General features: G+C 40.8%; 1 protein-coding gene across 2 annotated transcripts in view; it reads left to right on the forward strand.

Annotated features, from left to right (window-relative positions):
• Window positions 1-12,700, forward strand: part of CBL (Cbl proto-oncogene) — a 95,580-nt gene that overhangs the window by 71,865 nt on the left and 11,015 nt on the right. Inside the window, exon 13 of one of the 2 annotated variants that reach the window (XM_060304184.2) lies at window positions 399-482. The exons of the other annotated variant lie outside the window; for it this stretch is intronic. Within the exon in view, the coding sequence (XP_060160167.1) occupies window positions 399-482 (84 nt within the window). The remainder of the gene's footprint in view (window positions 1-398; window positions 483-12,700) is intronic. 2 annotated transcript variants of the gene reach the window in all.

Raw genomic sequence — 12,700 nt, forward strand, 5'->3', positions numbered from 1 at the left:
AGGCATACCTTAGAGATATTGTGGTTTTAAGTGTGCAGTAGCATTATGTCTAAAAATATATATGTACATACCTTAATTTAAAAATACTTTATTGCTAAAAAATGCTAACCGTCACCCGGGCCTTCAGCAAGTCATAATATTTTTACAATAGTAAAATCAGAGATCACTGATCACTGTAACAAATATAATAATGAAAAACTTGAAATATTTTGAGAATTATCAAAGTGTGACACAGAGACTTGAAGTGAGCAAATGCTGTTGGGAAGATGGTGCCAGCAGCCTTGCTTGATATAGGGTTGCCACAGATCTTCAATTTGTAAAAAACACCATCTGTGAAGTGCAGTAAAACAAGGTATGCCTGTGTAGGAGTCTTGGTTGACAGCTTTTTTTTCTTTTAGCGCTTTGAATATACCGGCCCACTGTCTTCAGGCCTCTAAAACTTCTGATGAGAAGTCTGCTCATAATCTTATTGAGGATCCCTCGTACGTGATGTTTTGCTTCCTTCTTTATCTTTGTCTTTTGAAAATGTGGGTCTCTTTGAGTTCCTTTTCCTTGGAGTCTAATGAACTTCTTGGATGTTTATATTAATCATTTTGGGAAGTTTTTGGCCCTTATTTCTTCAGATATTCTCTGCCCCTTTCTCTCTCTCTCTCCTGGGACTCCCACAGTGTATATGTTGGTCCTTTGGTGGTGTTATGTCCAACAGCTCCCTTGGGCTCTGTTCAGTTTTCTTCAGTACTTTTTCTTTCTGTTTGTTCTTCAGCCTTGATAATTTCCATCGTTCTGTCTTTCAAGTTCATTGATTCTTTCTTCTCGGTGCTCAAATCTGCCTTTGAATCCCTCTAGTAATTTTTTTTTTTCATTTCCCTTGTACTTTTCAGTTCCAGAATTTCTTTTTTGTTTCTTCTTAGGTTTTCTGTCTCTATTGATACTTCCATTTTGTTCACATATCATTTTCTTGATTTTCTCCACATCTTCCTTTAAAATCTCATGGAAGTCACTTCAGCCAGAGCAGGAGGGGCTTACAACAATGCTGGGAGGTGCAACAACAGTGGTTGCTGCCCCTTTGTCAGCATCTCTGTGAACAGGAGCAGCAATCAGCAATCAGAACACAGATTCCCAATATTTGGAGGGCTGAGTCCTTTGTGCCACCCTGGCTCCTGCAAGCTGTGTGCAGGCTGCTCCAGGAACATTTGCACAGCTGCCTGCTATGTGGCAGGGTTGAGAATGGGTAGCTGCTACTATGCTAAGAGCTGAAATTAACAGCGATTTAGCCTCCCAGTCTTCACCTGGAAGTTACAAACCTTCAACAGACTCTAGAGTTCCAAAATAGTTACATCAGACAACTTCTACCATCTTCCCAGAATCCTCGTTGAGTATCTGCTTTTTGTTTGTTTGTTTTTGCGGTACGTGGGCCTCTCACTGCTGTGGCCTCTCCCATTGCGGAGCACAGGCTCCAGACGCGCAGGCTCAGTGGCCATGGCTCACGGGCCCAGCCGCTCCATGGCACGTGGGATCTTCCTGGACCGGGGCACAAACCCTTGTCCCCCTGCATCGGCAGGCGGACTCTCAACCACTGCGCCACCAGGGAAGCCCGTATCTCTTTTTGTTTCATTGCTTTCTCCTCTTTATTTTATTCTTCCAACTTCCTTTAGGTTTTATTCGTTATTTTTCTAGCTCCATGAGATGTGTGCTGTATTAATCTGCTCAGGCTGCCATAACAAAATACTATCTACAGACTGGGCAGCTTAAGCAGCAGAATTTAATTTTCTCATAGTTCTGGAGGCTGGAAGTCCAAGATCAGGATGTCAGCATATTTGGTTTCTGGTGAGGAATCCTTTACTGGTTTACATGCTTGCATAACCTTCTCAGTATGTCCTCACATGGCCTTTCCTTGATACATGCACACACAGAGAGGTAAAGAGAGCAACAGCAAGCTCTCTGGTGTCTCTTCTTATAAGCACACCAATCCTACTGAGTCAGGGGCTCATCCTCAGGACCTCATCTAACCTTAATTCGTCAGTTGTGGCCCCATGTTCACAGACAGCCACACTCAGGATTAGGACCTCAAAAGTAATTTTGGGGAGGACACAAACATTCAGTCCATAACAGATGCTGTAGCTGCATTCCACAAATTTTGATATGTCCTGTTTTCATTATCATTCACTTCAAAATGTATGGTTTTCCATTTGTGATTTCTTCTTTGACTCATCAGTTATTTATGTGTTGCCTGATTTTCAAACATTGGAAGATTTTCTGGTTACTCTTCTGTTACTGCTTCCTAGTTTCATTCCAGTGTGGTCAGAAACCATACTCTGTGATTTCAATTTGTGCTATTTGTTGAGACCTTTATTGACTAGTTTATGGTAAATTCCATACATATTACTACCTTCATTTTATAAAAATGTATATTCTGCAGTTGTTGGGCACAGCATTCTGTATGTGTCATTTTTTAATTGTATTCAACTATACTATCTTCCTGCTGATTTTTTTTTTTTAAGTCTACATGTTCTGTCAAATACCAAGAGGAGTGTGTTAAATTCTCCCCCTATAATTGTGGGTTTCTCTTTTTTCCTTTAGGTCTATCAGTTTGTATTGTATATGTATTTAGTATATGTAATTAGGATACATAGAAATTTAGAATTATCAACTAAATGATAATTGTTTTGATTATTCCATTTACTCTCTAGTTCTGCTTCTAACCGGCTTTAGTCTGTTTTTACTTATATTAAAATGGCCACATCAGCTCTCTTGTAGTGTTTGCATGATCTTTTTCCATCGTTTAACTTTCAACTTTTCTGTGTCCTCATTGAAGTTATGTTTCTCGTAAGTAGTATATACTTGTTGGCTTTCTTCCCCCCTAAATCCAGTCTAGCATTTTTTTTTTGTTTGTTTAAAAATAATTGGAATATTTGTTCCTACTCTTTTCTCCATTTTCCCCATCTTTTCTGTGTTCATTTTTTCCTACTTTCTTTCTTTGGGATTAAAGTATTTTTTATTATACCGTTTCACTCCTAATACTCTTTTAACAGTTACCTTAGGGATTCCAACATATCCCTTTGACTCATTAGAGTCTACTTTGAATCAGTCCCTCTTAACACTTCCTGGACATTTAAATTTCCCACATATTTATACTATAGCACTCCTCATTTCTTCCTGCTTTACCACACTTCCACCTGGAACCTTTTTCCTTCTGCCCAAATCACTTCCTTTAGAGAGACAGGGTGTGGCGGGGAGAGAAAGAGGAGGGGCTGTTAGTGTATCTTCTATTAATGGATTCTCTCAAATTTTGCTTGACTTAAAATATCTTTTATTTCACTTTCGTTTTTTTTAAGATATTTTCACTAAACATAGTACACTTGACCCTTGAACAACTTGGGGGTTAGGGACGCTGACCCTCCCCGCAGTGGAATATCCAGATATAACTACAGTGGGCCCTCTGTATCCACAGTTTCACATCTGCAGAATCAGCCAACTGTGGCTTGTGTCGTACTGTAGTATGTATTTATGGGGAAAAATCTGGGTAAAAGTGGACCCGTGCAGTTCAAGCACATGTTGTTCAGAGGTCAGCTGTATTCTGAACTGGAGTTATTTTCTTTCAGCACTTTAAAAATATCATCCCACTGCCCTCTGACTTTCATTGTTTCTGTTGGAAAATTAGCGTAATGTTGCCCCTTTAAGGGCATGATTCTTTTTCTGACTACTTGTAAAACCTTTTTGTTTTTGGATCCCAGCAGTTTCACTATAATGCGTCTGTGTAGTTTTCTTTTTTTTTTTTTTTTTTTAACATCTTTATTGGAGTATAATTGCTTTACAATGGTATGTTAGTTTCAGCTTCACAACAAAATGAATCAGTTATATATACACATATGTTCCCATATCTCTTCCCGCTTGCGTCTCCCTCCCTCCCACCCTCCCTATCCCACCCCTCCAGGCGGTCACAAAGCACCGAGCTGATCTCCCTGTGCTATGCGGCTGCTTCCCACTAGCTATCTACCTTACGTTTGGTAGTGTATATATGTCCATGCCTCTTTATCGCTTTGTCACCGTTTACCCTTCCCCCTCCCCATAGCCTCAAGTCCATTCTCTAGTAAGTCTGTGTCTTTATTCCTGTTTCACCCCTAGGTTCTTCATGACATTTTTTTTTTTTCTTAAATTCCATATATATGTGTTAGCATACGGTATTTGTCTCTCTCTTTCTGACTTACTTCACTCTGTATGACAGACTCTAGGTCTATCCACCTCATTACAAATAGCTCAATTTCGTCTCTTTTTATGGCTGAGTAATATTCCATTGTATATATGTGCCACATCTTCTTTATCCATTCATCCGATGATGGACACTTAGGTTGTTTCCACCTCTGGGCTATTGTAAATAGAGCTGCAATGAACATTTTGGTACATGACTCTTTTTGAATTATGGTCTTCTCAGGGTATATGCCCAGTAGTGGGATTGCTGGGTCATATGGTAGTTCTATTTGTAGCTTTTTAAGGAACCTCCATACTGTTTTCCACAGTGGCTGTATCAATTTACATTCCCACCAGCAGTGTAAGAGGGTTCCCTTTTCTCCACACCCTCTCCAGCATTTATTGTTTCTAGATTTTTTGATGATGGCCATTCTGACTGGTGTGAGATGATATCTCATTGTCGTTTTGATTTGCATTTCTCTAATGATTAGTGATGTTGAGCATTCTTTCATGTGTTTGTTGTCAGTCTGTATATCTTCTTTGGAGAAATGTCTATTTAGGTCTTCTGCCCATTTTTGGATTGGGTTGTTTGTTTTTTTGTTATTAAGCTGCATGAGCTGCTTGTAAATTTTGGAGATTAATCCTTTGTCAGTTGCTTCATTTGCAAATATTTTCTCCCATTCTGAGGGTTGTCTTTTTGTCTTCTTTATGGTTTCCTTTGCTGTGCAAAAGCTTTTAAGTTTCATTAGGTCCCATTTGTTTACTTTTGTTTTTATTTCCATTTCTCTAGGAGGTGGGTCAAAAAGGACCTTGCTGTGATTTATGTCATAGAGTGTTCTGCCTATGTTTTCCTCTAAGAGTTTGATAGTTTCTGGTCTTACATTTAGGTCTTTAATCCATTTTGAGCTTATTTTTGTGTATGGTGTTAGGGAGTGATCTAATCTCATACTTTTACATGTAGCTGTCCAGTTTTCCCAGCACCACTTATTGAATAGGCTGTCCTTTCTCCACTGTACATTCCTGCCTCCTTTGTCAAAGATAAGGTGACCATATGTGCGTGGGTTTATCTCTGGGCTTTCTATCCTGTTCCATTGATCTATATTTCTGTTTTTGTGCCAGTACCATACTGTCTTGATTACTGTAGCTTTGTAGTATAGTCTGAAGTCAGGAAGCCTGCTTCCTCCAGCTCCATTTTTCGTTCTCAAGATTGCTTTGGCTATTCGGGGTCTTTTGTGTTTCCATACAAATTGTGAAATTTTTTGTTCTAGTTCTGTGAAAAATGCCAGTGGTAGTTTCATAGGGATTGCATTGAATCTGTAGATTGCTTTGGGTAGTAGAGTCATTTTCACAATGTTGATTCTTCCAATCCAAGAACATGGTATATCTCTCCATCTATTTGTATCATTTTTAATTTCTTTCATCAGTGTCTTATAATTTTCTGCATACAGGTCTTTTGTCTCCTTAGGTAGGTTTATTCCTAGATATTTTATTCTTTTTGTTGCAATGGTAAATGGGAGTGTTTTCTTGATTTCACTTTCAGATTTTTCATCCTTAGTGTATAGGAATGCCAGAGATTTCTGTGCATTAATTTTATATCCTGCTACTTTACCAAATTCATTGATTAGCTCTAGTAGTTTTCTGGTAGCATCTTTAGGATTCTCTATGTATAGGATCATGTCATCTGCAAACAGTGACAGCTTTACTTCTTCTTTTCCAATTTGGATTCCTTTTATTTCCTTTTCTTCTCTGATTGCTGTGGCTAAAACTTCCAAAACTATGTTGAATAAGAGTGGTGAGAGTGGGCAACCTTGTCTTGTTCCTGATCTTAGTGGAAATGCTTTCAGTTTTTTCACCATTGAGGACGATGTTGGCTGTGGGTTTGTCATATATGGCCTTTATTATGTTGCGGAAAGTTCCCTCTATGCCTACTTTCTGCAGGGTTTTTATCATAAATGGGTGTTGAATTTTGTCAAAAGCTTTCTCTGCATCTATTGAGATGATCATATGGTTTTTCTCCTTCAATTTGTTAATATGATGTATCACGTTGATTGATTTGCGTATATTGAAGAATCCTTGCATTCCTGGAATAAACCCCACTTGATCATGGTGTATGATCCGTTTAATGTGCTGTTGGATTCTGTTTGCTAGTATTTTGTTGAGGATCTTTGTATCTATGTTCATCAGTGATATTGGCCTGTAGTTTTCTTTCTTTGTGACATCCTTGTCTGGTTTTGGTATCAGGGTGATGGTGGCCTCGTAGAATGAGTTGGGGAGTGTTCCTCCCTCTGCTATATTTTGGAAGAGTCTGAGAAGGATAGGTGATAGCTCTTCTCTAAATCTTTGATAGAATTCGCCTGTGAAGCCATCTGGTCCTGGGCTTTTGCTTGTTGGACGATTTTTAATCACAGTTTCAATTTCAGTGCTTGTGATTGGTCTGTTCATATTTTCTATTTCTTCCTGATTCAGTCTTGGCAGGTTGTGCCTTTCTAAGAATTTGTCCATTTCTTCCAGGTTGTCCATTTTATTGGCATAGAGTTGCTTGTAGTAATCTCTCATGATCTTTTGTATTTCTGCAGTGTCAGTTGTTACTTCTCCTTTTTCATTTCTAATTCTATTGATTTGAGTCTTCTCCCTTTTTTTCTTGATGAGTCTAGCTAATGGTTTATCAATTTTGTTTGTCCTTTCAAAGAACCAGCTTTTAGTTTTATTGATCTTTGCTATCGTTTCCTTCATTTCTTTTTCATTTATTTCTGATCTGATTTTTATGATTTCTTTCCTCCTGCTAACTTTGGGGTTTTTTTGTTCTTCTTTCTCTAATTGCTTGAGGTGCAAGGTTAGGTTGTTTATTCGAGATGTTTCCTGCTTCTTAAGGTGGGCTTGTATTGCTATAAACTTCCCTCTTAGAACTGCTTTTGCTGCATCCCACAGGTTTTGGGTCGTTGTGTCTCCATTGTCATTTGTTTCTAGGTATTTTTTGATTTCCTCTTTGATTTCTTCAGTGATCACTTCATTATTAAGTAGTGTATTGTTTAGCCTCCATGTGTTTGTATTTTTTACAGATCTTTTCCTGTAATTGATATCTAGTCTCATGGCGTTGTGGTCAGAAAAGATACTTGATACAATTTCAATTTTCTTAAATTTACCAAGGCTTGATTTGTGACCTAAGATATGATCTATCCTGGAGAATGTTCCATGGGCACTTGAGAAAAATGTGTATTCTGTTGTTTTTGGATGGAGTGTCCTATAAATATCAATTAAGTCCATCTTGTTTAATGTATCATTTAAAGCTTGTGTTTCCTTATTTATTTTCATTTTGGATGATCTGTCCATGGGTGAAAGTGGGGTGTTTAAGTCCCCTAGTATGAATGTGTTACTGTCGATTTCCCCTTTTATGGCTGTTAGTATTTGCCTTATGTATTGAGGTGCTCCTATGTTGGGTGCATAAATATTTACAATTGTTATATCTTCTTCTTGGATCGATCCCTTGATCATTATGTAGTGTCCTTCTTTGTCTCTTTTAATAGTCCTTATTTTAAAGTCTATTTTGTCTGATATGAGAATTGCTACTCCAGCTTTCTTTTGGCTTCCATTTGCATGGAATATCTTTTTCCATCCCCTTACTTTCAGTCTGTATGTGTCTCTAGGTCTGAAGTGGGTCTCTTGTAGACAGCATATATAAGGGTCTTGTTTTTGTATCCATTCAGCTAATCTGTGTCTTTTGGTGGGAGCATTTAGTCCATTTACATTTAAGGTAATTATCGATATGTATGTTCCTATTCCCATTTTCTAAATTGTTTTGGGTTCGTTATTATAGGTCTTTTCCTTCTCTTGTGTTTCTTGCCTAGAGAAGATCCTTTAGCATTTGTTGTAAAGCTGGTTTGGTGGTGCTGAACTCTCTCAGCTTTTGCTTGTCTGTAAAGGTTTTAATTTCTCCATCAAATCTGAATGAGATCCTTGCTGGGTAGAGTAGTCTTGGCTGCAGGTTTTTCTCCTTCATCACTTTCAGTATGTCCTGCCACTCCCTTCTGGCTTGTAGGGTTTCTGCTGAGAGATCAGCTGTTAACCTTATGGGGATTCCCTTATGTGTTATTTGTTGTTTTTCCCTTGCTGCTTTTAATATGTTTTCTTTGTATTTAATTTTTGACAGTTTGATTAATATGTGTCTTGGCATATTTCTCCTTGGATTTATCCTGTATGGGACTCTCTGTGCTTCCTGGACTTGATTAACTATTTCCTTTCCCATATTAGGGAAGTTTTCAACTATAATCTCTTCAAATATTTTCTCAGTCCCTTTCTTTTTCTCTTCTTCTTCTGGAACCCCTATAATTCGAATGTTGGTGCGTTTAATGTTGTCCCAGAGGTCTCTGAGACTGTCCTCAGTTCTTTTCATTCTTTTTTCTTTATTCTGCTCTGCATTAGTTATTTCCACTATTTTATCTTCCAGGTCACTTATCCGTTCTTCTGCCTCAGTTATTCTGCTATTGATCCCATCTAGAGTACTTTTAATTTCATTTATTGTGTTGTTCATCATTGCTTGTTTCATCTTTAGTTCTTCTAGGTCCTTGTTAACTGATTCTTGCATTTTGTCCATTCTATTGTCCATTCTATCTCCAAGATTTCGGATCAACCTTACTATCATTATTCTGAATTCCTTTTCAGGTAGACTGCCTATTTCCTCTTCATTTGTTAGGTCTGGTGGGTTTTTATCTTGCTCCTTCATCTGCTGTGTGTTTTTCTGTCTTTTCATTTTGCTTATCTTACTGTGTTTGGGGTCTCCTTTTTTGCAGGCTGAAGGTTCGTAGTTCCTGTTGTTTTTTGTGTCTGTCCCCAGTGGCTAAGGTTGGTTCAGTGGGTTGTGTAGGCTTCCTGGTGGAGGGGACTAGGGCCTGTGTTCTGGTGGATGAGGCTGGATCTTGTCTTTCTGGTGGGCAGGTCCACGTCTGGTGATGTATTTTGGGGTGTCTGTAGACTTATTATGATTTTGGGCAGCCTCTCTGCTAATGGGTGGGGTTGTGTTCCTGTCTTGCTAGTTGTTTGGCATAGGATGTCCAGCCCTGTAGCTTGCTGGTCGTTGAGTGAAGCTGGGTGCTGGCGTTGAGATGGAGATCTCTCGGAGATTTTTGCTGTTTGATATTATGTGCAGCTGGGAGGCCTCTTGTGGACCAGTGTCCTGAAGTTGGTTCTCCCACCTCAGAGGCACAGCACTGACTCCTGGCTGCAGCCCCAAGAGCCTTTCATCCACAGGGCTTCTTAATTTGGGATGATTCGTTGTCTATTCAGGTATTCCACAGATGCAGGGTATATCAAGTTGATTGTGGAGCTTTAATCCGCTGCTTCTGAGGCTGCTGGGAGAGATTTCCCTTTCTCTTCTTTGTTCTCACAGTTTCCAGGGGCTCAGCTTTGGATTTGGCCCCGCCTGTGCGTGTAGGTCGCCGGAGGGCGTCTGTTCTTTGCTCAGACAGGACGGGGTTAAAGGAGCCGCTGATTCGGAGGCTCTGGCTCACTCAGGCCGGGGGGTAGGGAGGGTCACGGAGTGTGGGGCGGGCCTGCGGCGGCAGAGGCCGGCGTGACGTTGCAGCCTGAGGCGCGCCGTGCGTTCTCCCGGGGGAGTTGTCCCTGGATCCCGGGACCCCGGCAGTGGCGGGCTGCACAGGCTCCCCGGAAGGGCGCGTGGCCAGTGACCTGTGTTCGCACACAGGCCTCCCGGTGGCGGCAGCAGCGGCCCTAGCCACGTCCGTCTCTGGGCTCCGCACCCCTAGCCGCGGCTAGCGCCCGTCCCTGGAGCTCTCTCAAGCAGCGTTCTTAATCCCCTCTCCTCATGCACCAGGAAACAAAGAGGGACGTAAAAGTCTCTTGCCTCTTCGGCAGGTCCAGACTTTTCCCCGGACTCTCTCCCGGCTAGCCGCGGTGCACTAACGCCCTGCAGGCTGTGTTCACGCCGCCAACCGCAGTCCTCTCCTGGCGCTCCGACAAAAGCCGGAGCCTCAGCTCCCAGTCCCGCCCGCCCCCGCGGGCGAGCAGACAAGCCTCTCGGCTGGCGAGTTCCGGTCGGCCTGATCCTCTGCGCTGGAATCTTTCCGCTTTGCCCTCCGCACCCCTGCTGCTGTGCTCTCCTCCGCGGCTCCCAAGCTCCCCCACTCCGCCTCCCGAAGTCTCCACCCGCGAAGGGGCTTCCTAGTGTGTGGACACTTTTCCTCCTTCACAGCTCTCTCCCGCTGGTGTAGGACCCGTCCCTACCCTTTTGTCTCTGTTTAGTTTTTTCTTTTGCCCTAACCAGGTACGTGGGGGGTTCCTTGCCTTTTGGGAGGTCTGAGGTCTTCTGCCAGCGTTCAGTAGGTGCTCCGTAGGAGTTGTTCCACGCGTAGATGTATTTCTGGTGTATCTGTGGGGAGGAAGGTGATCTCCGCGTCTTACTCTTCCGCCATCTTCCCGGAAGTCTCCTGTAGTTTTCTTTATATTTATCCTTCTAAGGTTTGTAGAGTTTATGGATTTTGTCATTGGATGTTTTTAATCAGTTTTAGAAAATCTCAGCCACTGGGAATTCCATGGCGGTCTAGTAGCTAGGGCTCTGCACCCTCACTGCCGAGGGCCCAGGTTCAATCCCTGGTCGGGAAGTAAAATCCCACAAGCCGGGCAGCGCGGCCAAAAAAAAGAAAAGGAAGAAGAAAGAAAGAAAAATTCAGCATAGAAAATCTCAGCCACTATTTCTTTTTTCTTTTTTAAAAAATTTTTATTGGAGTGTAATTGATTTACAATGTTGTGTTAGTTTCAGGGGTACGCTGTTTCTTAAAATACACTGAATAGTGCAGTCTCTTTCTCCTCTCGCTCTGTGACTCCAGTTACCTGAAAGTTCTACCTTTTCACCACACCTCATATAGCTCTTATGCTCATTTTTGTGTTTTCCATTCTTTTTCCTCTCTTTAGTTGAATCTGAATAGTTTCTGCTCTATTTCAGTTCCCTAATCTTCTGTTTTGCAGTTTCTAATCTGCCCCAGGATCCATCCATTGTATTTACAAATACTGTGTTTTTAGGTCCTAGAATTTCCATGTGAATTAAAAAAAAAAAATTATTCTGTAGTTTTCTAATAAAATTCTCCATCCTCTGTTTTAATGGAATATATAAATTATAATTATTTTAAAGGCCATGTCTGTTACCTCCAACTTTGTCTCTCTAGTTTGGCAAGACAACCAAAGTACTACTACTTTTTGCCTGGTTTCTCAGAATCTAGTCCCACTCATACGTGGTTTAAGGATTCGCAGTAGCTCTGGGGAAAATTACAGGCAGAATTTTAAACCTACTTCTCTACTGTTCCCTTCTCCAGGATTTTTGACCCCTCGTGCCTTGGCCCAAATTCCAATCCCTCTCTCCTCAGTCTCTTGAAACTACCTTGAAACCCCAAGTTCAGAACCCCTAATATGGGGCTTACTGTAGTGTATTCTCCTTTTCTCTGGAATCTTGGCCTCTCAAATCTTGGCTGCCTGGTTGCTCTCCAATGCCTTCTTTCTTTTGCATATTTTCCTGCTTTTATAGCTAGCTGTTCTAGGCAGACGGTTAGACAGTGCTTGTTACTTGGCCATAGCTACAGACATGTAAAGTGTATATATGTTTTAGATCAAGATGTAGTTTTATGTTTTCCCTTTTTTTAAACTTAGCATTATATCTTGGGCATTTCTTCCTATCAGTTAAAAAGTTCTTCAAAATCCTCACTTTATTTTTTTTTTGATATTTATTTATTTATTTGGTTGCATGGGGTCTTAGTTGCAGCAGGCAGGCTCCTTAGTTGCGGCTCACAGACTCCTTAGTTGCAGCACGTGGGCTCCTTAGTTGTGGCGGGTGGGCTCCTTAGTTGCAGCTCCAGAGCTCCTTAGTTGCGTCTTTCAGGCACCTTAGTGGTGGCACACGGACTCTTTAGTTGTGGCATACATGTAGGATCTAATTCTCTGACCAGGGATTGAATGTGGGCCCCCTGCTTTGGGAGTGCAGAGTCTTATCCACTGTGCCACCAGGGAAGTCCCCAAAATCCTCACTTTTAATTATTGCATATTATTATGTAATGTGGCTGTAATATCATCTATTTAATCATTCCCTGTTGTCTATTTATTTTGTTTAAAAGCTTTTACTGTAATAACTTTGCTTCAGTGAACATCTTTTTACATAGCCAGAGATGCAGCCAAGGTAGAATTACTGTGACAAGAGAATGTGAATGGTTTAAAGTGTGTATTGCCAAAATGCTTAATGAGTAAGAGGTGCAATTGTATCTTTTTATTAACATCATCAACAAAAAGAATTAAAATTTTTGGATTACCCTTTTAATGATCCTTTTCTCTTTATGAAAATAGTATGTGTTAATTATAATAATATTTAGAAAACACAGATAAGTGATGCTAAAGAAATAAGTTATCCATAATCATACCACCTAGAGTCAGACCGTGATCAGCAACATGTGACATGCTCATTGCCAGTCTTGTGTATGGAATCATGCTGTACATGCTGTTTTTCACTAGGAGTATG

Source organism: Globicephala melas, chromosome 8, assembly GCF_963455315.2.
Source record: "Globicephala melas chromosome 8, mGloMel1.2, whole genome shotgun sequence".
Taxonomy (NCBI): Eukaryota; Metazoa; Chordata; class Mammalia; order Artiodactyla; family Delphinidae; genus Globicephala; species Globicephala melas.